The sequence below is a fragment of the Medicago sativa genome, chromosome 3 (genome assembly GCF_051527215.1).
Source record: "Medicago sativa cultivar Bolivia chromosome 3, Bolivia_mono, whole genome shotgun sequence".
Classification (NCBI taxonomy): domain Eukaryota; kingdom Viridiplantae; phylum Streptophyta; class Magnoliopsida; order Fabales; family Fabaceae; genus Medicago; species Medicago sativa.
Window position 1 is genome coordinate 53,981,056 of NC_140751.1, and position 25,311 is coordinate 54,006,366.

General features: G+C 34.3%; 3 protein-coding genes across 4 annotated transcripts; all 3 read left to right on the forward strand.

The window, feature by feature from the left end:
* The first annotated feature begins 114 nt into the window (after positions 1 to 114).
* LOC146938357 (syntaxin-51-like) lies at positions 115 to 7,222 on the forward strand. Its single transcript, XM_085752299.1, has 4 exons — positions 115 to 383; positions 467 to 567; positions 663 to 707; positions 6,776 to 7,222. The coding sequence occupies exons 1-4, from the start codon at positions 146 to 148 to the stop codon at positions 6,905 to 6,907; spliced, it is 516 nt and encodes a 171-aa protein (XP_085608425.1). The 5' UTR covers positions 115 to 145; the 3' UTR covers positions 6,908 to 7,222.
* Positions 2,116 to 4,212, forward strand: LOC146938358 (uncharacterized). Its single transcript, XM_085757377.1, has one exon. It carries the CDS (start codon positions 3,202 to 3,204, stop codon positions 4,210 to 4,212), a length of 1,011 nt encoding a protein of 336 aa, XP_085613503.1. The 5' UTR covers positions 2,116 to 3,201.
* Positions 7,223 to 8,018: 796 nt separating the features above from the next.
* Positions 8,019 to 23,543, forward strand: LOC146938359 (putative disease resistance protein At5g05400). 2 transcript variants are annotated; one of them, XM_085752301.1, is made up of 6 exons: positions 8,019 to 8,156; positions 10,129 to 11,475; positions 11,546 to 11,793; positions 11,871 to 13,462; positions 18,773 to 21,889; positions 22,061 to 22,712. In XM_085752301.1, the coding sequence occupies exons 5-6, from the start codon at positions 18,788 to 18,790 to the stop codon at positions 22,619 to 22,621; spliced, it is 3,663 nt and encodes a 1,220-aa protein (XP_085608427.1). In that variant the 5' UTR covers positions 8,019 to 8,156; positions 10,129 to 11,475; positions 11,546 to 11,793; positions 11,871 to 13,462; positions 18,773 to 18,787; the 3' UTR covers positions 22,622 to 22,712. The 2 variants fall into 2 exon arrangements, with proteins under 2 accessions (XP_085608427.1, XP_085608426.1); XM_085752300.1 differs by lacking the exons at positions 8,019 to 8,156; positions 10,129 to 11,475; positions 11,546 to 11,793 and adding exons at positions 22,713 to 22,769; positions 23,188 to 23,543 and having other exon boundaries at positions 13,342 to 13,462; positions 22,061 to 22,612.
* The last annotated feature ends 1,768 nt before the right edge of the window (positions 23,544 to 25,311 follow it).

Below are 25,311 nucleotides of genomic sequence, written 5' to 3' on the forward strand. Positions count from 1 at the left end.
AAATGTTCTGTGGAATTCTCCATATCTATCCCCTTACCATTTTCTTATGATTATACTATAAAACTTTTGTGATAATACTGATAAGAAAATATGTTATCAATATAAGGACAGTGTCTTCTTTTGAGCTGCAAAGGCATGTGATGTAATGCATTTCACGTTTCTTTGTCAACTGATAAACAGGTCTGCGAAGGAGATGAATCGTCGCAAGGACAACCTTGCAAATTTGAGGTCAAAGGTTAACCAAATGGCTTCAACTTTGAACATGTCAAACTTTGCAAATAGGGATAGTTTGCTCGGGCCAGAAATTAAACCAGATGCAATGAGCAGAACTGTTGGCTTGGATAACAATGGACTTGTTGGTCTGCAACGGCAAGTTATGAAAGGTAACTTCATTTTGAATTGTGTGAACATTGAAATACATAATTTGTGCTTTGGATATTGATTTCGGAGGCTGTTTTTCTAACAGAGCAAGATGAGGGCCTTGAGAAATTGGAGGAGACCGTATTAAGTACAAAACATATTGCGTTGGCAGTGAATGAAGAGCTGACTCTACACACTAGACTCATTGTATGTTCCCATCCTATGTTAATTTTCTTTGCTAATTTTTTGAGATCCATTTTTCTATCAGTCTGAAAATTGTTGAATCTTTTATTTTCTTCTAGGATGATTTGGATGAACATGTAGATGTCACAGATTCTCGGCTGAGGGTAACACTCTTACCACAACTTTCTTTAGGCATATATCAAAAATAAACTTATTGAGATTAGATAAGTTTACTATATACTTAATTAGTCTACATGCAAAAATTTCTTTGAATTCTATATTGTTTATTTTCTTAGTTTCTAAGTTCCTTAATTCTGATAAGTATTTTGTCTCAGAATTAGGATAGCCCACATACTCACCAATCTGACATTTCAAATAGATGTACCATATTTTTGGTTTGATGTACTGTAACGCCCGTCTTAATTATTCGATTATTTAAAAATATATTTATATATATGATTTACGTGATTTTCATGACTGATATGTGTGAATTTTATGATTTATGAAGTTGAATGGGTTATATGATTTATAACTGAATTATGAGGGATATTTTGTTGTGGTGAAGTTGTTATGTTGTTATGACTTATTTTATTATTAAATAAAATAAGATTTGATAAATAAAATAAAAATATTAAAAATTGGGCTGTGTTGTGAGATGAGCAATTAGTAGTGATAAGAGTAATTAGGAGAGATAAATAGACAACAAAAGTTAGAAAAACAGAATACGTACGTTTTTGGAGAAAAAGGGAGAAAAGTCAGAAAAGAGGAGAACCAGAGGGAGAGCTGCGATTTCATCATAACCAGGTAAGGGTGAGACTAATTTTCAATATTATTAAGGGTATAATTCTATAGGATGAATTTAGCATGATTAGGTTAAGTTTTGGTGAGAATTGAGAATTAGGTTTAGGATCAATTTTGATGAATAAATCAAGAACAGATGTTAGATTGATGCTATTAGATATGACTTAAGATGATAATTAAGATATGACTTAAGATGATAATTAGATGCTATTTGGATGAAGGAATCATGAATATAGGTGAAAAGTTGTGATTTTTAGGTTTCTGGCCGTACTGACATTCATCGCTCGCACCTGCGAGCAAGAACACTCGCATCTGCGAGCTAGAACCCAGAACTCGCAACTGCGAGCAATGCAACTCGCAACTGCGAGTGACCTGTGAGCTCGCAACTGCGAGCAGAATAACTCGCCACTGCGAGTAAATACGTAGGGACCCAGAATGCACACTTTGCTCGCCAGTGCGAGTGAAGTTACTCGCCACTGCGAGTTAAGCTGTTAGTTGCCCAAAATTGTCCCGATGCGATCCTTTCGCACGTGTAGTCTTGAGATGACCTTAGAAGTAAGTTAGAGAGCTGTTTAGGATGCTTTCATAAGCTCCAGAAGTCTGTTATGGTGACTGAAAATTAGAAGTGTTGCTGCATGAATGCTATAATGATGTTATATGATATTTATATTGATGTAATTAATTCCTTATGTGAATGTTAACACATTCAAGCGTTGTTAATTGTTGTATGTTGCTGCTGTTTTCTGCTGTCGACTGTTAGTGTCTTGAGGTTGCATGAGTCGGTCTATGTTGTTGGAATTTAAGAAGTTGTCCATGATTATGAGTCGTATGAGTTGTACACGTCGTTGTCTAAGTTGTTGGAAGTTGAGTCCATTGCATACTCATATAAGTTGGTTGAGGGCTTGATGCCCTGGAATGCTTAGTCATTCACATGATTGGTGAGGGCTTGATGCCCTGGAGCTTTTGCTCACTATGTTGGGGGCTTGATGCCCTGAAGAGCCTAATTACGCTCATATAAGTTGGTTGGGAGCTTGATGCTCTGTATTGGTACCAAATGCATTTGCATATCAAGAGGTTCATGATGTTTAAGTTGTCAAGATGTTGTCGAGTTGATAGAGTTGCATGGTCAAGGATGAGTTGTGTCGTCAAGTTGAGTGTTAAGTTGATTATGATTTGTGATGAGAATTAGTAATGGTATTGATGATTGTATTTGTTATGTAATGAAAAATTATGCTAATTGTTAATTGTTGATATGTTATTAATGTTTAAGTTGTTAAATGCATTTTATTGGATTATATGCTTAATGTATTGATTATGAAATCTCACCCCTTCTGCGTATATGTTGCCTCGACCGTGGGTAATGTGCAGGTAATAAAGATTAGAGGCGTTCATGAGTGGACTCTCAGTTGGTGTCTAGGTGCTCTGATACGTAACGGGATGGGGGCTTGCTTTTACTTCTATTCCTTACGTGTCTCTTTTATGAACTAATTTATGAGATTTTTCAATAAGGCCTGCGTGCCAAGACTTTTAAATGTTGAACTATTTTCCGCTGCAATAGTTTAAGATTTTCATGATGTTGAATTTGAAGGATAATTATTATTATCCATTTTATGATTTAAATGAAGTATGTGACATTCCGTTGTGATCAAAATACTCTGATTTTAAATGAAATTTTATAAGTTGGGAAAACGGGGTGTTACAATTGGTATCAGAGCAGGTCGGTCCGTCCGGCCAAGTAGTGAGTCGAGTTGTGTCTTTAGCAGTTGGAATACCATTATTATGTTATTCTAATTGTTGTGTGTTGTGCAGAGAAGAGACCTGGAGGTTGCGAATTTTATCTGTTATAAGAGGACTAGAATGGCTGGAAGAAATGATGCTGCGATTGCTGCTGCTTTGGAAGCTGTAGCCCAAGCTGTGGGACAACATCCAAATGCTGGTGCTGGTGTTAATGCTGATGTGAGAATGTTGGAGACTTTTGTGAGGAATCATCCTCCTACTTTCAAAGGAAGGTACGACCCTGATGGAGCACAGACGTGGCTCAAGGAGGTTGAAAGAATTTTCAGAGTTATGCAATGTACTGATGATCAGAAGGTGCGTTTTGGTACGCACATGCTATCTGAGGAAGCTGATGACTGGTGGGTTAGTCTTCTACCTAACTTAGAGCAAGATGATACGGTCGTTACTTGGGCTGTGTTTAGGAGGGAGTTCCTAAACAGGTACTTTCCGGAGGATGTTCGCGGGAAGAAAGAGATTGAGTTTCTTGAGTTGAAGCAAGGTGAAATGTTGGTGACTGAGTATGCTGCTAAGTTCGTGGAATTAGCTAAGTTTTATCCACACTACACTGCTGAGACTGCTGAATTTTCTAAGTGTATTAAGTTTGAGAATGGCTTACGTCCTGAGATCAAGCGGGCCATTGGATATCAGCAGATCCGTAATTTTTCCGAGCTGGTGAGCAGTTGCAGAATTTATGAAGAAGATACTATAACCCATTACAAGATCAGGAATGAGCGGAAGAGTAAGAACCAACAAAATCGTTATAAGCCTTACAATGCCCCTGCTGATAAGGATAGTCAAAGGGTGAATGATGAAAGGAAACCGGGAAGGAAAGATACTAATGCTGAGGTTGTTTGCTACACATGTGGTGAGAAGGGCCATAAGCGTAATGCTTGTACTAGAGAGGTGAAACGATGCTTTCGTTGTGGTAGAAAGGGACATACTATTATAGAGTGTAAGCATGATGATGTGGTGTGTTTTAATTGCAATGAAGAAGGTCACATGGGTTCACAGTGCAAGAAACCTAAGAAGGCTCAAGCTAGTGGGAAGGTGTTTGCTTTATCTGGTACTCAGCCGGAGGGTGAGGATCGTTGATCTGAGGTAAATTTTCGAGGACGAAAATTCTATAAGTTGGGGAGAGTTGTAACGCCCGTCTTAATTATTCGATTATTTAAAAATATATTTATATATATGATTTACGTGATTTTCATGACTGATATGTGTGAATTTTATGATTTATGAAGTTGAATGGGTTATATGATTTATAACTGAATTATGAGGGATATTTTGTTGTGGTGAAGTTGTTATGTTGTTATGACTTATTTTATTATTAAATAAAATAAGATTTGATAAATAAAATAAAAATATTAAAAATTGGGCTGTGTTGTGAGATGAGCAATTAGTAGTGATAAGAGTAATTAGGAGAGATAAATAGACAACAAAAGTTAGAAAAACAGAATACGTACGTTTTTGGAGAAAAAGGGAGAAAAGTCAGAAAAGAGGAGAACCAGAGGGAGAGCTGCGATTTCATCATAACCAGGTAAGGGTGAGACTAATTTTCAATATTATTAAGGGTATAATTCTATAGGATGAATTTAGCATGATTAGGTTAAGTTTTGGTGAGAATTGAGAATTAGGTTTAGGATCAATTTTGATGAATAAATCAAGAACAGATGTTAGATTGATGCTATTAGATATGACTTAAGATGATAATTAAGATATGACTTAAGATGATAATTAGATGCTATTTGGATGAAGGAATCATGAATATAGGTGAAAAGTTGTGATTTTTAGGTTTCTGGCCGTACTGACATTCATCGCTCGCACCTGCGAGCAAGAACACTCGCATCTGCGAGCTAGAACCCAGAACTCGCAACTGCGAGCAATGCAACTCGCAACTGCGAGTGACCTGTGAGCTCGCAACTGCGAGCAGAATAACTCGCCACTGCGAGTAAATACGTAGGGACCCAGAATGCACACTTTGCTCGCCAGTGCGAGTGAAGTTACTCGCCACTGCGAGTTAAGCTGTTAGTTGCCCAAAATTGTCCCGATGCGATCCTTTCGCACGTGTAGTCTTGAGATGACCTTAGAAGTAAGTTAGAGAGCTGTTTAGGATGCTTTCATAAGCTCCAGAAGTCTGTTATGGTGACTGAAAATTAGAAGTGTTGCTGCATGAATGCTATAATGATGTTATATGATATTTATATTGATGTAATTAATTCCTTATGTGAATGTTAACACATTCAAGCGTTGTTAATTGTTGTATGTTGCTGCTGTTTTCTGTTGTCGACTGTTAGTGTCTTGAGGTTGCATGAGTCGGTCTATGTTGTTGGAATTTAAGAAGTTGTCCATGATTATGAGTCGTATGAGTTGTACACGTCGTTGTCTAAGTTGTTGGAAGTTGAGTCCATTGCATACTCATATAAGTTGGTTGAGGGCTTGATGCCCTGGAATGCTTAGTCATTCACATGATTGGTGAGGGCTTGATGCCCTGGAGCTTTTGCTCACTATGTTGGGGGCTTGATGCCCTGAAGAGCCTAATTACGCTCATATAAGTTGGTTGGGAGCTTGATGCTCTGTATTGGTACCAAATGCATTTGCATATCAAGAGGTTCATGATGTTTAAGTTGTCAAGATGTTGTCGAGTTGATAGAGTTGCATGGTCAAGGATGAGTTGTGTCGTCAAGTTGAGTGTTAAGTTGATTATGATTTGTGATGAGAATTAGTAATGGTATTGATGATTGTATTTGTTATGTAATGAAAAATTATGCTAATTGTTAATTGTTGATATGTTATTAATGTTTAAGTTGTTAAATGCATTTTATTGGATTATATGCTTAATGTATTGATTATGAAATCTCACCCCTTCTGCGTATATGTTGCCTCGACCGTGGGTAATGTGCAGGTAATAAAGATTAGAGGCGTTCATGAGTGGACTCTCAGTTGGTGTCTAGGTGCTCTGATACGTAACGGGATGGGGGCTTGCTTTTACTTCTATTCCTTACGTGTCTCTTTTATGAACTAATTTATGAGATTTTTCAATAAGGCCTGCGTGCCAAGACTTTTAAATGTTGAACTATTTTCCGCTGCAATAGTTTAAGATTTTCATGATGTTGAATTTGAAGGATAATTATTATTATCCATTTTATGATTTAAATGAAGTATGTGACATTCCGTTGTGATCAAAATACTCTGATTTTAAATGAAATTTTATAAGTTGGGAAAACGGGGTGTTACATGTACGTTGTCATTAATTTGGGAAAACAATAAACTTACATTGTTGTACGCCATGTCATTCATGGATCTGTGGGGATTTGGGCTAATGTTGTTACTTTTTGTATGAGGAGAGATATTATAATTTAAGTAAATTTACTGTAAACCTACCTAGTACATGTCAGTTAACTAGATTTAACATATAATTTATTGAATATCTGTGGATGCTTTTTGCATGATAACATGGATAAGTGTATCTAAAATTTTCATTTTTCGGCTAGGTGGGGTGATGGGTTAATTTTTTAATGCTTCTAATATATTTTTTGAATAATTAAGATGTTGTTACCTTTGCCCTTTTAAGTTTTAATTCTTAAACTGATATATGTTAATATTGTAGAAGTTGCTTGCAACTAACATTTTCTGTCTGTTTCTGTAGTGATAACAGAGAGTGCAGAAGAACTTGGCAATTTTAAACAAACGTACTAAGGGAGGTTGCTCATGCATGTGCATGCTATTAGCAGTGATTGGTATAGTGGGTTTGGTTCTTGTCATATGGCTTCTCGTCAAATATTTGTAGTTATGAAAATACCTAACTCAGCAAACTTCTCCCCTTGTGTTTATGTTTCTGAATGCGTGCCTTGAAACATATCATATCATATCATATCATATCATATACAACCGAGGTTCTTCGATTGTTCTTTGTACTTTGCCAATGACATGGAATGTATTGAGGTCTTGAAAGGCTATGATTTGTAATCTTCAGATCTTTTCAAGTGTTGATATGTTTGTGCTTTTGTTTGTTGAAGTATGAAAGTTTTAAGTGATTTGTGATAAACTGATAGTGCCTTAAGTCGCCTATTATTGAGTGAGAAGAGAATGAATATTTATGTCATGCATTTTTGCAATCTTACTTCATTGTCATGTTCCTTTCTTTTTGATTCTGAACCTTCGATAGAATGTTAATATATCTTCAAAGTTCTGGAGCAGGTTCTAACTACAAAAATAAATAAACGATTGCTTATTGACATTTTATTAATTTTTCAAATTTTATTTATCATGTGATAAAAATATATATTTAAAAAAAATAATTAACTTTACATCCTTTTATTTAATATTTAATTTAATTAAATACAATTTGTTCTCCTTTCAATAGTAAATATAATTTACTAGGCATCTAAAATATGGTTCGATAGTGGATGATGCTAGGAATCTTGGATATTCTGCAAAAGTAACTTAACTTTTAGATGAACCTAATTCAACTCTACAAAAACGACATATAGAGTGAAGGATATCTCCCACTCATAACTAATTTATGTCTTATTTCTCCAAATATGAGACTCTTAACAATGTGGAACCACTAGCAATATTAAAAAATTAGGAACTCAATTAAAAAAATAGCAACATAGAGCCAACAGCTTGGAGCACCATTATTAATATTGAGTCAGCCATCTATGGAGATAATGTAGCATCTTCATAGTGAGTGAGTGCGTGGGGGACAAGCAAGAAGAAAAGTGTACCATTCCATACTCAATACTTTTCTTGCATGAGGAGGACACACAATAGACTCTTCTTTCCTTCACTGTTTATACTTTTTCTTTAGTGGTTTTAGAATAACTTCAATCAAACATACAAAGATACTGCCACATTGAGTGCAGCTCAATCATGCATTGGTTGAAGTATTAATAAGCCAGAAATAAACCATAAAATAAAGAAAACTCTGTTGTATCTATAAGGAAAAAGTGCAAATAGTCTGCATCTGTGATTCTCAGCTAAGCTAAGTTAACTTGCAAGGTGTTTGCATCTTGAGAAGTCTGCTAAGAAATCAGGTATGGTGCTTTTCCTACTATGAATAGGCGTGTACAAATTATTATTAGGTTGAATACATCGATCCTTCCATTTTATCTTAAACGAGATTTTAGTCCCTAAATTCAAAATTTAGATTTTTAGTCTCAAGTTTTACACAATATTGCAGTTTTGGTCCTAACCCACATTTTTTGGGCCAAAAGAGGGTTTTTTTTTGCCCAAAAAGTGTTAATTTTATTTATTTTCTCTTCAAATTTGAAAGGCTATTTCTTTTGCTACCATACTCTCTTCTCACACGCTAACTTTTCGAAAATATACTTGTTATGATTATATAATCTGAATTTCTTTTTGAAGGTTTTTGGATTTATATAATCTGAAACCCTTTTAAAAAAACAGAATTTTGCTCTAGCTTATTCAAAGCTTGTAAATAAAATCCACAAGCCCCTAATATTTGTTCGGAAAATCCACAATTTTGGCCTTTGATTTGTTCTCCACAATTTTAGTCCATTCATAAATTTGACCCTTAATTTTTGATGATGTGCAGATCATTATCATGACATGAACATACAACTCACATAAATGTAGCAACCATGCCATCTTTTTTACTTTATTAAATTACTTCATACAATATTTTTTTATAAAAAATACTAAATGATTGAGCAAACATTCTTATTTATTAATTTTATTAGGTCTGCGATAACTTAACCTAATAATTTCCCTCTAAAATGCTGCATTAGGTTAGCAGCAATTTAACCTAACAAACTCCATCTAAAATGTAGCGCACCAATTTAACCTAACAAATTCCCTCTAAAATGCAGCAATCCCTAATTTTTCTCCTCACTGATGAGCTTTTCATTCCTATCTTGTTGTGTCATCGTTTGTATATATCTATTGTTTTTGTAAACTTTTTTTTTGACAAGTGTTGTACACTTATTTAATACGTTTACAAACAGAATACCCTAATTTTCATGCAAACTCGGCTGCCCTAATTTCCATGCAAACTCGGCTATATATAGCAAACCCTAAATCGTGTTTCTCTAAAAAAAAACCTAAACCGTGGTAAATTACACAGACAGCAGAAGAATCATATATTTCGAAATTTTGATTTTTGCGGACGTGACCTTACAACCTTCATCTCATACCACTGCTTAACTGGTATTCTAATTTAACATGCATTTTATCGATATGCATATTTTTTTTAGACTTGGAATATCCTTTTTGCATTTTTTGTTTTTAGTTTGAGATGTTTACACCAATTTTGCCAGTCTTCCTATTTAGTTTTGTCGCAATTTCTTGGTCTCTTATCTAAGGATTCAAACTGTGTCGTGTAATGTCATGTTTTTTGAACTTAATCTGAATTTTGTTTCGTTCAAAACCTTATTCTGCTGTTAGCCTTTATTTCCTATGCATACTTTTATTATTTTTTTCTTTGCAAGTAAAGTTGTGCAACCGCGAATGGATTTTGAGGTGAGAATCAAATTTCCTTGGATCGGATTGCATATAGAGGAAGGGGAAAGTGATTCTGCAACAGTACTTGGTGGTTTTTTTGTTTTTTTAAATAAGTAGTCATTTATTTTTCTGGTGATCATTGTTTTTAACTAATAATATCATCATCAATTTAATTGTATTAATAATTATGGAACAGCTGCTCAAAAAGAATTAATTATGGAACAGAATGTGTACGCTGTACGCAGGTGTTGTTTTATTGCATAGACACCTAAAAAAGCATGTTTTTCGAAGCATATAACTTAAGTAATGGTTATTGGATTGTTATTAATAGTGTTTTTTGAAAATATAACATACTGAAGCATATATCGGTAGTGTTTTTGAATTGTACAATTTAAATCCAACTGTATTTTGCTAATTATCCTTTGGCGCCACTCTTTCGATTTGCAACTTTTGAACACCCTATTGCTCAAGTGCTTGCATAACATGTTGTCACCCTACAACTTTTTTGTCATACTTTTTGTAACATGTTTTCCATTGATTTGGTAGGTCCTTTGATGACTCATCCTGTTACTGAGATGGACAAGATTGTCACCAAGCTTCAATTGAAGTACAGAACATACATAGTTGAGTACGACACAAAAGATGTAATTTGTTGTTTCAAGAGTTACATCCAGAGAAGGACTAAATATATTGATCGCTAATGAAGATGGTCAAGATACCAATGTGACGTCTAACGTCGTATATGAGGAAGTATTTCACAATGTGTGATGAAACTACATGCCAATGCACTAAAATTTTCATATTTCTTTTACCAAATTATTGATAGGATTACCGAATTTTCTTATATAATATTTTCAGATTTTATACATTTTATGAAGTTTTTTATTTTGTCTACTATGGATTATCACCTGTTCTTTTTTACATCGTTACCAATTATATATTGCATTTTAATATTCGTATGTCGATTCCTTAACAGTAAACCCGTGCGACGCACGGGTCAACAATCTAGTTTTTACCAAAATGATTAATTTCTTTTTCACCATTTCCATCCTCCACCGTGTTATGCAAATTCAACCAACCTATCTTGCCATGTATCGAAAGAATAATCTTTTTCTCTAACATCAAAATCTCAACATGAAGAGTAGCCAAAAACAAACTCAAATAGAGAGGGATTTCATCATTAGAACTGTGTGTTGTGTTGAAAGCCTTGGTTGAAGGATTGTGGAAATGCATCAGTTTGTGCACTGGAACGGCAGGGGGTGTACATGCAGACACTCCGACGCTCAAGTCAGTAGAAGTAAAAAAATAGGGGTTAAGAGATGAGAGAGATTCTATCTTGGGGACTGCGAGGAGTCCCCTTTATATAGAAGTGGGTGTTTGCAGAGCAGTTGTAAGGCACACGTGTGCCTGGCGGTTACGAAATCGTAGAAAGTGTAACCGTCGGGGAGAGAATCACAGGAACGTGGGGAGAAACGTTACAGTTCGTTTGAACTGGTTTCAGTTGCTCCGCGCACCCCCTCACGGGGAATGGTTGTGTTGCGAGTAATATTGCCAAATGCGGTATTTGGGCTGTAATTGTTATTGGGCCTAAGCAATTGGGTCTTAGGTCTTTGACTGGTCCAGAACAACAATATTGTAATTTTGATGGTCATTAAGTTTCATAATTAGAGTATAGAAGTGAAATTATTAATGAATATGATTAAAAGTATTATATTTTCTTTTTAAATTGATGACATTTACTACTTTGCTAAGAATATTCGCTTAGCTCTCTCCAATGTCAACCTTCATGGCAAACTATCCATTTCTGCTTATGGAAACACAAATCTCATCGCCAGTGGGTTCAACATGCACTTTCCACCACAGGCATCCCCCTATGTCACGTTCCCACTGGAGGTATTTACTTATTCATTCATAATCACATTTTATGAAATTCTCCATATTTATAATGGCGTTTTTATTTCAGATGTGTACAAAGACATCATGTTTGATATGTTAAAGTGGGTTTCTGAAAATCCTGCCCCTGCAAGTATTATGTTGATTTCTAGTGATGATAGTTTCTCAAGACTTCTTTATGATCTTTCTGTAAGAAGGTATAACATTCTTCTTTCTGCACCTTCAAAAGTTGGTGCATCACTCACCTCCACTGCCAATGTCATTTGGCTCTGGTCAACACTCATTTCTGGTGGGAGTCCTCTAAAAACTGCTGAACAGGTAACCTTCAAGATCAAAACCCTATCAGCTAGTTTTAATTTTGCTTGTTCTAACCGTGGTCGCTTTCTGGTGTGCAGTTGTCTACATCATTGCTAGACCAAGTCCAAGACGGGGAAAGCAACATCTAGTGATGCTTGATCATAGAAAACATTGGTAAACTAAAGAGGTACCTTTTTCCAAGCTACTTCAAATAGGAAAACTGGAATTTGACATTAGGAATGCTGTTAGTTAAGTCTGTTAGGGAGTTAGTTGATTCGTTTTTTTTTTCCTTCTCTTCTTTTTCTGTCAGAAGCATTTTTTAGCTTTCAAATTTTCAACATGACATGTTGGTATGTTACAAGATCATTCTTTTAAGGGGGCAGAACAAACCTCAAGTGTGCATAAATTAATATGTTTTTTCATCATAGAACAGCACAAGAAAGAATGATACGACCCGATTCGAGTAGGGATCACTCTCCATAAATTAGAGAGATTTTAGAAAGGAAAACTGAATATATATGTGTTACTCTAAAAAAAAACCCAACAATCCCTAATTATAATCCTTCATCGCTCCTTATTTTAAGTATCTTATCACTACCGACCCCTTCAAGATCAACCTTGTCCTCAAAGTTGTAAAACACTGCTTCAACAATAAATTTCCCAGCTTAAGTGTATTTTTAGCCCTCTTAACTTTCACAGCGTTGTGATTTTGACCCCTATTAAAAAAAATGACAAATTTAGTCCCCTATGATTTAGCTCCTTTGCAAACCTACTCAGGTTGGCTTGGTGGTATTGGCTTGGGACCTGGGAGTGTGCTCATCTTCAAGGTCTCAAGTTCGATTCTCCCCGGTGCCAATTTGAGTGGGCTAATTTAGCTTATTAAAAAAAAAAAAGATTTAGCTCCTTTGCAATAGTCGTCCTTTTTTCCAATTTTGACTCGGTCAAAGCTAACTGGCATTGAAACATAGTATCTTCTCTATGAAATTTTTTACAAAATATTCTACTCAAGGCGGGAACTTGTTTGAAAATGGCTCAAAATAGATATTTAAACTTTGAGGGGTAGAAAAGTCTTTTAAGCAATAACTACACCTTAAAAGTTGTGATATTTTCTTATAAATATGACCAAATTTTTTTTTTTTTGAAAGTTTCCTTATATATAGGACCGGAAGGAATACATATTTATTCATTCTATTTAATATTTAATTTAATTATATACTACAAACTTTGTTCTCCTTTCATTAGAAAATATAATTTCCTCTAAAAAATGGGAACATAATTATAGAGCCAAGCCAACAGCTTGTGGCACCATGACTAATATTGAGCCTGCCATCTATGGAGATAATGTGGCATCTTCATAGTGAGTGAGTGCATGGGAGACAAGCAAGAGGAAAAGTGTACCATTCCATACTCAATACTTTTCTTGCATGAGGAGGACACACACTAGACTCTTTTTTCCTTCACTGTTTATACTTTTTCTTTAGTGGTTTTAGAATAACTTCAATCAAACATACAAAGATACTGCTACATTGAGTGCAGCTCAATCATGCATTGGTTGAAGTGTTAATAAACCAGAAATAAACCATAAAATAAAGAGAACTATGTTGTATCTATAAGGAAAAAGTGCATCTGTGATTCCCATCTAGCTAACTAGCAGGGTGTTTGCATCTTCAGAAGTCTGCTAAGAAATCAGGTATGGTGCTTTTTTCCCTCTAATTATGCATGTACAAATTATGATTAGGTTGAATACATTGATCCTTCCATTTGATCTGAGACGAGATTTTTGTCCCAAAATTCAAAATTTAGATTTTTGGTCTCAAGTTTTACACAATATTGCAGTTTTGGTCCTAACCCACATTTTTTGGGCCAAAGGAGGGTGGTTTTTTAGCCCAAAAAGTGTTAATTTTATTTATTTTCTCTTCAAATTCAAAAGGCTATTTCTTTTGTTACCATACTCCCTTCTCAAATGCTAACTTTCCGAAAATAGACTTGTTATGATTATATAATCTGAACTTCTTTTTAAAGGTTTTTGGATTTAAATAATCTGAAACCCTTTAAAAAAACAGAATTTTGCTCTAGTTTATTCATAGCTTGTAAATATAGGATTCGAAAAATAAAATCCAAAACCTCTAATACTTGTTCGGAAAATCCACAATTTTGGTTCCTTTGGTTTATTTTCCACAATTTTGGTCCATTCATAAATTTGACCCTTAATTTTTGATGATGTGTAGATCATTATAGTGATATGGACATACAACTCATAGATGTAGCAATCATGTCATCTTTTTTACTTTATTAAATTACTTCATACAGTATTTTTTTTTTTTATTTTATAAAAATTACTAAATGATTGAGCAATCTTTTTTTTTACCAAAATGACTAATTTCTTTTTCAACATTTCCATCCTCCACCGTGTTATGCAAATTCAACCAACCTATCTTGCCATGTATCGAAAGAATAATATTTTTCTCTAACATCAGAAATCTCAACATGAAGAGTATCCAAAAACAAACTCAAAACCCTTTAAAACACAACCCGTTTCCATGTTTTCTACATCAAAACTAAACCCTCTTTTTGTTTTTGATGGTGTCTGGGATTCGAACCTCGGGCCTTGCATATATTATGTATTGTCTATAAAGTTAAGCTTGAAGACAAAACTAAACCCTCTAAATTCACCTTCCAAAGTTTCCATATTCATCATAAAAATACCCAAGTTTGAAACTTTTTCAGAGAAACTCGCTACACTAGTACACTCAATTCCAAATCACCAATAACCTCTCCACCATATTATCTTCAAATCTTAAAAATCTTAGTTGAAGGCCAGAGAACACGATTTATTGGAGGCGATGTGTGCAGATTTGCAAACACGATGGAGGATGGAGATGATGAAGAAATCTGAAAAATTAGGGGTTTAGTTTTAAAAATTAGGAATCAGGGGCAAATTGGGATTTTTACTATAAATTCCTGCATTTTTTTTTAATCAATCATTTGGTAATTTTTGTTTATAAAATCAATATTGTATAAAGTAATTCAATAATTGAAAAGATGACATGCTCGTGTTATAAACATAACTAATTTGGTAGCTTTAAGGACAATTTTATATGAAAGCCGGAGTTCGAACCCTTCCACATTTCAAATATGTAGATTCAACCACTAATCTACTTAAGAAAAAAAAAATGACATGCCCCACTAAATATTAAAAAAAAAAGATGTCATGGTTGCTACTTGTTACATCTATATGAGTTGTATATTCATGTCACTTAAATACGTGGCACACCATAAAAAACTAACGGCCAAATGTGTGGAAGGACTAAATCTAAGAGATATTAAAAATAGAAGGACCAAAATTGTGGATTATTTACTAAAATAGGAGGACTAAAATTGCATTTAAGCATTTTATGTATTTTCTCTTCAAATTCGAAAGGCTATTTCTTATTCCACAATACTCTCTTCTCATACGCCCTCTCTTACATTTCAAAAACACACGTTTGAATTATATAATCTAAATTTATTTTTTGGCGAAATATAAATTGGAACCATATGAAATTGCTCAAATTAAACATAGATTAAACAAAGTAGCACCAATATTCAAAGGTTACACCAAAATATTCTAACATAAATTAAAAACTGAAATTATTCAAGTGTTACATAGAGTCATAAAACTACTGGGTAGCAGGGCCACCCATCCTCCTATGGCGATAGATCACCGCCCACCTGAACACCGTCCAATACGAGAGTTTTAGATTTTGAGTGGTAAGAGAGAATCTTTTAGAAAAAACCTAACTATTAAAAATGAAGGAAGTTTCTGATTTAGGGTTATATATAGGAAGGGTGCAGATTATATAATCTGAAAATCTTTAAAACGTAGTTCACATTATATAATCCGAGCATGAGTATTTTTAGAATATAGTAGGGCGGTGAGAAGAGAATAGGAAGGGAAAAGAAATAACCAATTCAAAATTAGGACAAAAAATTCACCACTTTTGGGTCCAAAGTTCACAAATTTTTGGGTCAAAAATCTGTATTAAGACCAAAACTACAATACTGTGAAACTCGGAACCAAATATCTGAATTTAAAAATAGAGGGACTAAAAAATTATGGGTCAAATGTGTGGAGGGACTAAATCTATGAGATTGTAAAAACAGGACCAAAATTGCTGATTTACCAAAATAGGAGGATTAAAATTACATTTAAGCCTTTTATGTATTTTCTATTCAAATTCGAAAGGCTATTTCTTTTTTCACATTACTCTCTTCTCATAAGCCCTCCAACTTTCGTTTTGAATGTATTTGGATTATATAATCTAAAACCATTTAAAAAAACAAATTATAAGCAAAAGGGTTAATTATGTTTGAAGTCCTTAGAAATATGCGACCTTCTAACATTGGTCCTTATTTAAATTTTATTATATTTATAGTCCCCAACGTTTTCGCCGTTAACAAGATTGATCCTTGCATTTATTTTATTTTTTGCTGACTGGACAAATGGATGAAACCACATAAACACCACATGGAAAAACAACTTAATTTTTTACATTTATTTTATTTTAATTATTAAGTAAAACATTAAAGCAAATCAAATTAACAAAAAAAAAAAACCTAATCCCTTTAACCCCCTTTCTTCTATCTCCTCCTGCTCCTCTGGGTTTCAATTTCTTTTTCCAGTTTCAACAATCAACTTCTCTCCAAATATGAAAACCCACACTCTCACTAAATCTCCTCATCTCCACCTCAAACACCATCGTCAATGGCCAAGCAATACTCTCTCCTCTTATTCTCTTCACCACCTCATTCTCACCGGCGACACACTCCTATCCTTCCTGTAAGGTCTCGTCGTCGTTTATTGTGGATTTAACAAAAGCTTATTGAATTGAGATATAGATGGATCTAATCATTTGTGGTTCTAGTTCATGAACGGATCTAGGTATAAGGGTTTTTGTAATACATTGAGCTGAGGCTGAATTTGGGTTTCCTGTGTTTGATTTTTGTGAAATTGAGATGAAAGTTTGATTTTGAGAAAGTGAGAGATTGATCCGCAAACAGATAGAGAAATGGGAGAAAGGGGGAGAGGAGGCGGATGAGTATTTGAGGGAAGGGTTAGAAATCAAAACTTTCATCTTCTTCATTGAGATATGAATTAGGTTTCATGAATTTTTTCTTCTTTTGTTTCTATTATGTTTAGTTTTGAGTAGTATACTAGTATGTTTGTTGAGAGAAGTTATAGGTTTGTACTTTGCTGAAAAATTTATGCAAATTTAGTAGTCTAGTTGAAGAATGCTTGAAGAAGGAAGATGAATTGATGTGCAGCTGGGATTTGGTGAATTTATTACAGTAGATTTGATAAACAAAATAATTTAACTAATTAAGTGAAATATTTATAATAAAAATAGAAAAAATATTGAGAAAGTTGACATTGAGCAGCCACGTAGGATCCAACACATTATGAGGATGAGGTGGCTTGGACATGTGGCATCTCTGTTATATACAGGAAGGGTGCAAATTATATAATCCGAAAATCTTCAAAAAGTAGTTCACAAAGCCCGTTTGTTATAGTTTTTTTTTTTAAAATAGATTTTTGTAGTGTAATATGTTTTTGTTATAATTTTTTTAACAAAGAATTTTTTAAGGAAAGCTTCAAATGAAAAATCCGTTTGAATAACTTATCTTAAAATGTCATTTTAAGTATTTCATCATCTTGTTATAATTTTTTTTGGATACTAAATTTTGAAAAAATCTCTAAAAAAAAGCTATTTCAAATAGCTTTTCATAAAAATCATTTTTGAAAAATGTCATTTTGAAAAAATATGTGATTTTTACTATGTAAAATCTTGAACAATGAATATTTAAGTTAGTGAATGTCAAAATCTCTTTTTTAACTTATACCGAATGAATTTAAAATAACTTTTACTATTTTTGACTAAATTTTCAAAAAAATCTATTTTTAGAAATCCAAAGAAAAATCCATTTTCTTAGAATCTAAAACAAACGGGTCTGGGCATGTGTATTTTTAGAACAATAATGCTAAACATAGCGAAAACGTTTTATCCCGAAACATCCCAAATGATGTGTTACTGTTCCTATCTACCACGTGCTTTATCTTGTGCTAAACTTCTCTCTTCCGTTTGCCAAAAACCTTCTTTGTTCCTTTCTTTTTTTTTAGGTTTCATTTATCTTCAAGCTCACCCTTCCTTCTTCTTCCCACTAGACTATTCCTACAAAGCTCTGTTTTTTCTCATATGGGTAATCTTATTATCCACACCTTGATTTGGCAACTTGATATCATAAAATGAAGTTTTATTCTTCAAAGAGAAGTGTAAATGTGTTCCAGAATTGCAAAACCATATCAATAAGAAGAATATGAGGTTGAACCCCCAACAAACTACTGGCTGGCTCTGTTATATGAATAAATTTGCTTGTAATCAAAACCCATATTGATTCACACAATTTATTTTCAATTCAGAATGCATATGTTGCTGGTAGTGTGTTAACTATCTAGCGTGTTAAATACACAGTAAAACGGTAATCGTGAAAATTCACGAGAATATCTCTCGCGAGATATAGCACCGCTCTTTTTAGAATATAGTAGGGCGCACGTGAAGAGAATATGATGGAAAAAGAAATAGCCAATTCAAAATTAGGACGAAAAATACACCACTTTTGGGTCCAAAGTTCACTAATTTTTGGGTCAAAAATCTGTATTAAGAGCAAAACTGCAACAGTGTGTAAAACTCGGAGCTAAAAATCTGAATTTAAAAACAGAGGGATTAAAATAATGGTCCAACGACATTTAAGCATTATTATTAACACAAAACTGGATGTTTTAGCATTGAATTTTTTTGGCAAACCTAAATAAGTAGTTCATTCTTCTTTAATGTTAGATTTTGAGTGTGTCAAACTTTGATTTTTTTTTTTCTTCTCATAATCTAACAACTAAACAACCCTAACTAACTATTCACGTGTTTGATAAATATTTTACTAACTATCCACATGATTCTATTGTTAGGCTTCCTTTGATTCGATGGCAGATATTGTTATCTCCATTGTTGCTAAAGTTGCTGAATATTTGGTTGGACCCGTAATATGCGAAGGAAAATACTTTCTTTGTGTTAATAAAGTCATCAAAGATCTTGAAAATGAAAGAAAGGAGTTGATATCTGAAAGAGATAACTTGTTGGATCGAGTTGAACGAGCCAAAGAAAGAACTGAAGTTATTGAGAAACCCGTGGAAAAGTGGCTAGATGATGTGAAGAGTCTGTTAGAAGAGTTGGAAGCATTGGAAAAAAGGATGAGAGCAAACACCAGGTGCTTTCAAGGAGATTTTCCAACATGGAGAAGATATCGTTTGAGCAAGCAAATGGTAAAGAAGAAAGATGCAATGGAAAGATTAAAGGGCAAAAGCAATATTCATCCAATTTCTCACTTAGCTCCTCTTCCAGGCATTCAATACCAGTCCCCCGAAAATTTTACTTACTTCCAATCAACAAAGGTGGCATACAATCAGATCATGGAGTCACTACGTGATGATGGCATCCATATGATAGGAGTGTATGGAATGGGTGGATGTGGGAAAACAACTCTTGTAGCTGAAGCTGGAAAGAAGGCTGAGGAATCTAATATGTTCGATAAGGTTATCTCAATCACAGTGTCTCAAACTCCAAACATTAAAGACATTCAAGGAAAAATGGCAGGTATGTTGAACTTGCCACTCAATGAAGAAGACGAAGTCGAAAGAGCAAAACGGTTGTGGTTGTGTTTGAAACAAAAAAAACGAATTCTTGTCATAGTAGACAATTTGTGGAAAGAGTTTGATTTGATGAGTATAGGGATTCGCATAGACAATGTTAACAAGGGAGCATGGAAAATCCTTGTAACCACTCGTAATCGGCAAGTATGCACTTCAATGGACTGTCAAAAAATTATTCATTTGGGGCTCTTATCTGAACACGAATCTTGGACTTTGTTCCAAAAGCATGCAAAGATTACTGATGAATTCTCTAAGTCATTGGATGGTGTGCCACAAGAACTCTGCAATAAATGTAAAGGACTGCCTCAAGCAATTGTAACTGTGGCGTCTTCCTTAAAAGGAAAACACGAAAAAAGTGAATGGGATGTTGCACTATATAAGTTGAGGAATTCAGCGGAATTCGATGATCACGATGTAGGAGTGAGAGATGCTTTAAGTTGTCTTGAACTAAGCTATAAATATCTACAAAACAAGGAAGAAAAGTTGCTCTTTTTGATGTGTTCTATGTTTCCAGAAGATTGCAACATATCAAGAGAAGATTTAATCCTATATGCAATTGGACTGGGTGTGGGAGGAAGACATCCACTGATGATATCAAGGAGTTTGATTGAAGTTGCCATAAACAAACTTTTAGAATCTTGTTTGCTGATGCCTGCTGAAGAAATGGAATGTGTGAAGATGCATGACTTGGTTCGTGAAGTTGCCTTATGGATAGCAAAGAGATCACCGAATCAAAAAATTTTAGTAAATGTTGACAAACCTCTCAACACCTTGGCAGGGGATGATAGTATACAAAATTATTTTGCGGTATCGTCATGGTGGTACAATGAAAATCCAAGTATTGGTCCATTGCAAGCTGCAAACCTTGAAATGTTGTTGCTACACATAAATACTGGTACATCACAGAGTTCCTTTGATTTATCAAATTTAACATTTGAAGGAATTGAAGGGCTTAAGGTTTTTTCTCTAACCAATGGTTCCTATAGTGAAGTACTATTCTCATTGCCATCAATCCAATTGTTGACAAATGTTCGAACTCTGCGCTTGAATGGTTTGAAGTTGGGTAACATTTCTTTCATCGCAACTTTAACAAAGCTCGAGGTTCTTGACTTGCAACATTGTTTCTTCAATGAACTTCCATACGAAATAGGCAACCTCAAAAGACTGAAGGTACTAGATTTGACAGGAAGTCATATGTTTGAAAAAACCTACAATGGAGCATTAGGCAGATGTTCACAACTAGAAGCTTTTTACTTTTTTACAAACTTCAGAGGAGCATCTGCTGATGGGTTGGTTAGGGAGATGGTTGTGGATGCTGTTACTCTCTCAAAGTTGCAGTGTTTTTCAATAGACAATTGTTGGTTTCCTTATTTTAGTAGGAAAAGGACAAGATCTCTAAGCTTATATAATTTTAATATTTGCAAATTAAGAGCATCCACATGGAATATCCTACAAATAGCTGAAAATGTTGCTTTTGAATACCTCCATGGAGGATGTAAAAATATCATCCCGGACATGGTTGAAGTTGTGGGAGGCATGGATGATTTGAATTCTCTTAAGCTCTGTCGATGCCCAGAGATAGAATGCATCTTCAATACAACTTCTAATGCCAAGATAGATGATTTGATTCCCAAGCTTGTCGAGTTAGACCTATATTTCATGGATAAATTGACAGGATTGTGTCAAGGTCCACCACTACAAGTGTTACGCTTCTTTAAGAAACTAGAAAAACTTGTAATAAAGAGCTGCATTAAGATACACATCACATTTCCATGGGAATGTAACTTGCAGAATCTCAAGATCCTCATCTTAGGCTCATGCAAGTCCGGTGAAGTACTCTTCCCGACATCTGTTGCTCAAAGTCTGCAAAAATTAGAAGAGCTGGAAATAAGTAATTGTCTTGAATTGAAGCTTATAATTGCTGCCATTGGAAGAGAGCGTGATGGTTGCAACACAAGAGAGGATATAGTTCCAGATCAAATGAATTCTCATTTTCTCATGCCTAGTCTAAGGAAAGTTACGATTGATAATTGTCCGATGTTAGAGTCGATATTCCCAATCTGTTATGTCGAAGGGCTTTCAGGGCTGAAATCAATAGATATACTACGCGTTCCTGAGCTAAAATTTATATTTGGTGAATATGATCATGAACATTATTCTTCTCACCAGTACCAGAACCACATCATGCTTCCTCAACTGGAAGTACTCAAACTCAATCACCTTCATAATTTCATTGGGATATGTCCAAAATACTGTCATGCAAAGTGGCCATCTCACTCTCTGAAGAAAATTTTTGTGGAGGATTGTCCCGAATTGGCTATGTCATGGATCGCTGTGATGATACGCTCTGATCATAGTCAACCTAGTCGAAATGAAGTATGTTCTATTTTGGAGAAGCATAATTTATTTTTTGTAATTTCATGTATTTATCCAAATTTAAATTTTACTAGCCACATTTCCATTTTGCCTCTCATGCTTTACACCACCGGCTAATTGATATTTGTTTTACTACTCACTCCATTGTTACTTTTGGATATTTCATTTCAGAACTTGCCCCTAAAACTGGGTTTAACTGATTTGCCTCAATTGAACTCCATATCATGGTTGGGTCCTACAACTCGGAGTCTCCAATGTCTCCAGCGTTTAAAGGTGTCTTTTTGTGAAAGTCTGAAATCTCTATTCTCCATGGAGGAATCTAGAAGTCTACCAGAGTTGATGTCCCTTACTATTCACAGCTGCAAAGAATTGGAACACATTGTTTATGGTGAAGTCTATTTTCCAAAGCTAACACACGTAGAAGTCATAAGATGCAACAAGTTGATAAGCCTTTTCCCTGTTGCTATGGTTAAAATGCTTCCACAATTAAGCACTCTTCAGATAATAAACTCTGATCAATTTGAAGAGGTTTTTAGACATGATGGTGGAAACAGAACTATCAATGAAATGGAAGTTATTCTTCCAAACTTGACAGAGATAACACTATATTATTTGCCGAGATTTGTTGATATCTGCCAGGGTTATAAGTTACAGGCTGTGAAACTTCGACAACTCATAATTTCTGAATGCCCCAAAGTTTCTCGAAGTTTGAAAGCAATGCAGGTGACATAAAAGAGCTTTTATTTTAGAAAGACAAATGTTAATATGTTAGTATGTGTTCCGGCCGGAGCTGACTAAAATTTTGAATATATTGTTGATAAAGGTGGCATTAGGAGATGACCGTTTTTAAATTGGTTCTTTGAGAAATCAAGTTGTTCAGGTAATCTACTATTATTATCCTGTAACTTGCACAAGACTGAATACTATTATAATCTGTAGAAACACTTGGTGAGAATGTCAAGTAACAATTTATAGAATATGGTAGATAACACTTTATTTGAAAATCTGAAGCTACTTTAAGTGAAGGAACGTGCATTGTAAATTTGAAATAACGTACATAATAGAAAAGTAATAGCTAGGTGAACCTCTCATCCGTTGCACATATCCAATATAATATAGTGAATTCTTCATGAATTTAATATCATAAGAACAAACAAATGTTGCATGAATTTTCTTTGCATTATAATATCCAAGCTTTGTTATAAAGTTGTTTGGAAGGGAAAAGAATGACTTAAGTTGATATAAACAACCATATAGAATTTTTTTATGTTGCTTTAACAAACAAATATTTTTGGCAGGTCTTCTATATTGCCATCTTGAAACTGGTTCTACGATGGAAGAAATTGGAGTTTTACTTTCAACTTTTCAATGTTACTATTGTGTTCTTTCCCCTTGTCTTTCTACAATATCACCAGGTTCACATCCTAGAGTTTTTAGCTCCCTCAGATATGAAAGATTGTATGAAGTTGTCTCAAGTTTAACATTTTAATCGTTAGTCATTCTAACTCCAAATGTTTGATCGAGTGGTAAAAGACATGTCTTTGACTTAAAGATTCTACGTTGATCCCCGCTATGTTTTGGAGGGAGGTAAATGTAAATACATTTGTAAGTTCTATTTGAGTCCAAAAGTCGTCTCTGGACTGGTGCATAATCATCCATTCTTCTTAAATTTCTGTCATAAAAAAAAAAAGGTAGTCATTCTGAAAATTACTTAAATCAATATTTAAAAACATTGTAAAGACTAAAAGGATTTAACCTAGGAATACTTACACAATTTCATCCGCAATAAAAGCTCAGGGATTTTCAAGTAAACAACCATAAATTCTGAATCACATAATAGAGATCAATAGAAATTTGCCTTCTCAACTATGTTACCAAATTCATTTACTATTAATTTAACTTTTATGAACTACTTTGAGACACTAAATACCTTGAATTCTACATTTTCAATCATCAAAGTTTCTATTGAATTCATTCCGAAAGCCACAAGTCAAGACGACACTCAAACTGGTCTCTCATTTATGTTCAAACTCCATGTCCTCAAAATGTTGTTTGGTAACCATTTCAATTTATAACCAAAACATTATAATCCAATTCAAGTTCATAAATCCTCAAGACTGTAGTGGTGAATCATGGAAAACCAAACTGATGCATGGTTTGAAGCGAAATAAGTGCATTTCTAAACAATTAAATAGATTTCTTTCATTTGTCTAGCCTTTGGCATTAACCTTTGGGTATTGGAAATAATTGTCTCCATCATCTTTAGTGCTGAATTCAGAGACTCCCCAACCTCTTTTACATCAACCTGTGGCATTATACGTATTAATGAATTAGAAACTGTCACACTATCCCAATGAATATGCATGAAAGAAAGAAAATAGTGCCAGTTCGATTTTTAATCATACCCTAACATTTCCACCGGTTGGAAGTCGTACTGAGGCACTCAACAAAGCCTGAATTGCTTCAGTGATAGAAACAGAATAATCTTCTTCCATAGCAGACCACTCATCCAGATATGGAATCTGTAATTGCATCCATAAAAACATACAAATTACTCATTACTGACTGATACATGTATTACTATGAATTTACAAATAAAATTATAATTGATAGCAAAGAAATCAATGTCTTCTTAAATCCACATCAAGATATATTAGTTGCAATTGGAAGGTGATGTTATGTCCCATGCTGAAGAAGCAGAAACAGAGGGGTATAATGAAGAGGATGTGTTAAGTGATGAGCATGATCTACCAGTGTCTCAACTTAGGCCCAAACGCAAGACAGCAAGGCCCAAGTATTTGAATGACTATCATGTGCCAAAGTTGGTGACTAAGAAACACTAGGTGGCTTGTTAGAAGAATGTTCCAGAAGAAGTCTATATTCCCAATACTTATCCTTATGTTTTGTCTCTATCTAGAGGTGACCGTTAGATTATAATGAGTCACATCTTAGTACTAAATGAAAGCTGTCTACCAGCTACTAGGTTTTGTAGGGCTAGCTGGCATCTAGCCTCTATTTATGTAATATTGAATCAAGGGAATGGACATAATGAATTAAAGTAAAGAAAGTGTTATTTATTTTTGTTCCTGTTTTTTTCTTTCACTCCTGTCTTTCCGTTCCATACTCATTTTTCATCTTGTTTTCACCCCACATCCTTACAGACTGATACATGTATTACTATGAATTTACAAATAAAATTATAATTGATAGCAAAGAAATCAATGTCTTCTTAAATCCACATCAAGATATATTAGTTGCAATTGGAAGGTGCAAACCATGAAATTTTGTTGCTAACCATAAATACTGGTATATCACAAAGTTCCTTTAATATATCACATTTACCATTTGAAAGAATAGAAGGGATCAAGGTTTTTTCGCTTATCCAAGCTTCCAATAAAGAAGTATCATTCTCATTTGCATCA

Bases quoted from the DNA above. Each gene is read 5' to 3' on its own strand.
- LOC146938358 (XM_085757377.1), top strand. From the start codon at position 3,202: ATGGCTGGAAGAAATGATGCTGCGATTGCTGCTGCTTTGGAAGCTGTA.
- LOC146938357 (XM_085752299.1), top strand. From the start codon at position 146: ATGCATTTCACGTTTCTTTGTCAACTGATAAACAGGTCTGCGAAGGAG. The intron at 384-466 runs GTAACTTCATTT...TTTTTCTAACAG, and splicing joins GCAACGGCAAGTTATGAAAG to AGCAAGATGAGGGCCTTGAG. The intron at 708-6,775 runs GTAACACTCTTA...TAGTGATAACAG, and splicing joins TCACAGATTCTCGGCTGAGG to AGAGTGCAGAAGAACTTGGC.
- LOC146938359 (XM_085752300.1), top strand. From the start codon at position 18,788: ATGGCAGATATTGTTATCTCCATTGTTGCTAAAGTTGCTGAATATTTG. The intron at 21,890-22,060 runs GTATGTTCTATT...ATTTCATTTCAG, and splicing joins GTCAACCTAGTCGAAATGAA to AACTTGCCCCTAAAACTGGG. The intron at 22,613-22,712 runs GTGACATAAAAG...TTGTTGATAAAG, and splicing joins GAAGTTTGAAAGCAATGCAG to GTGGCATTAGGAGATGACCG.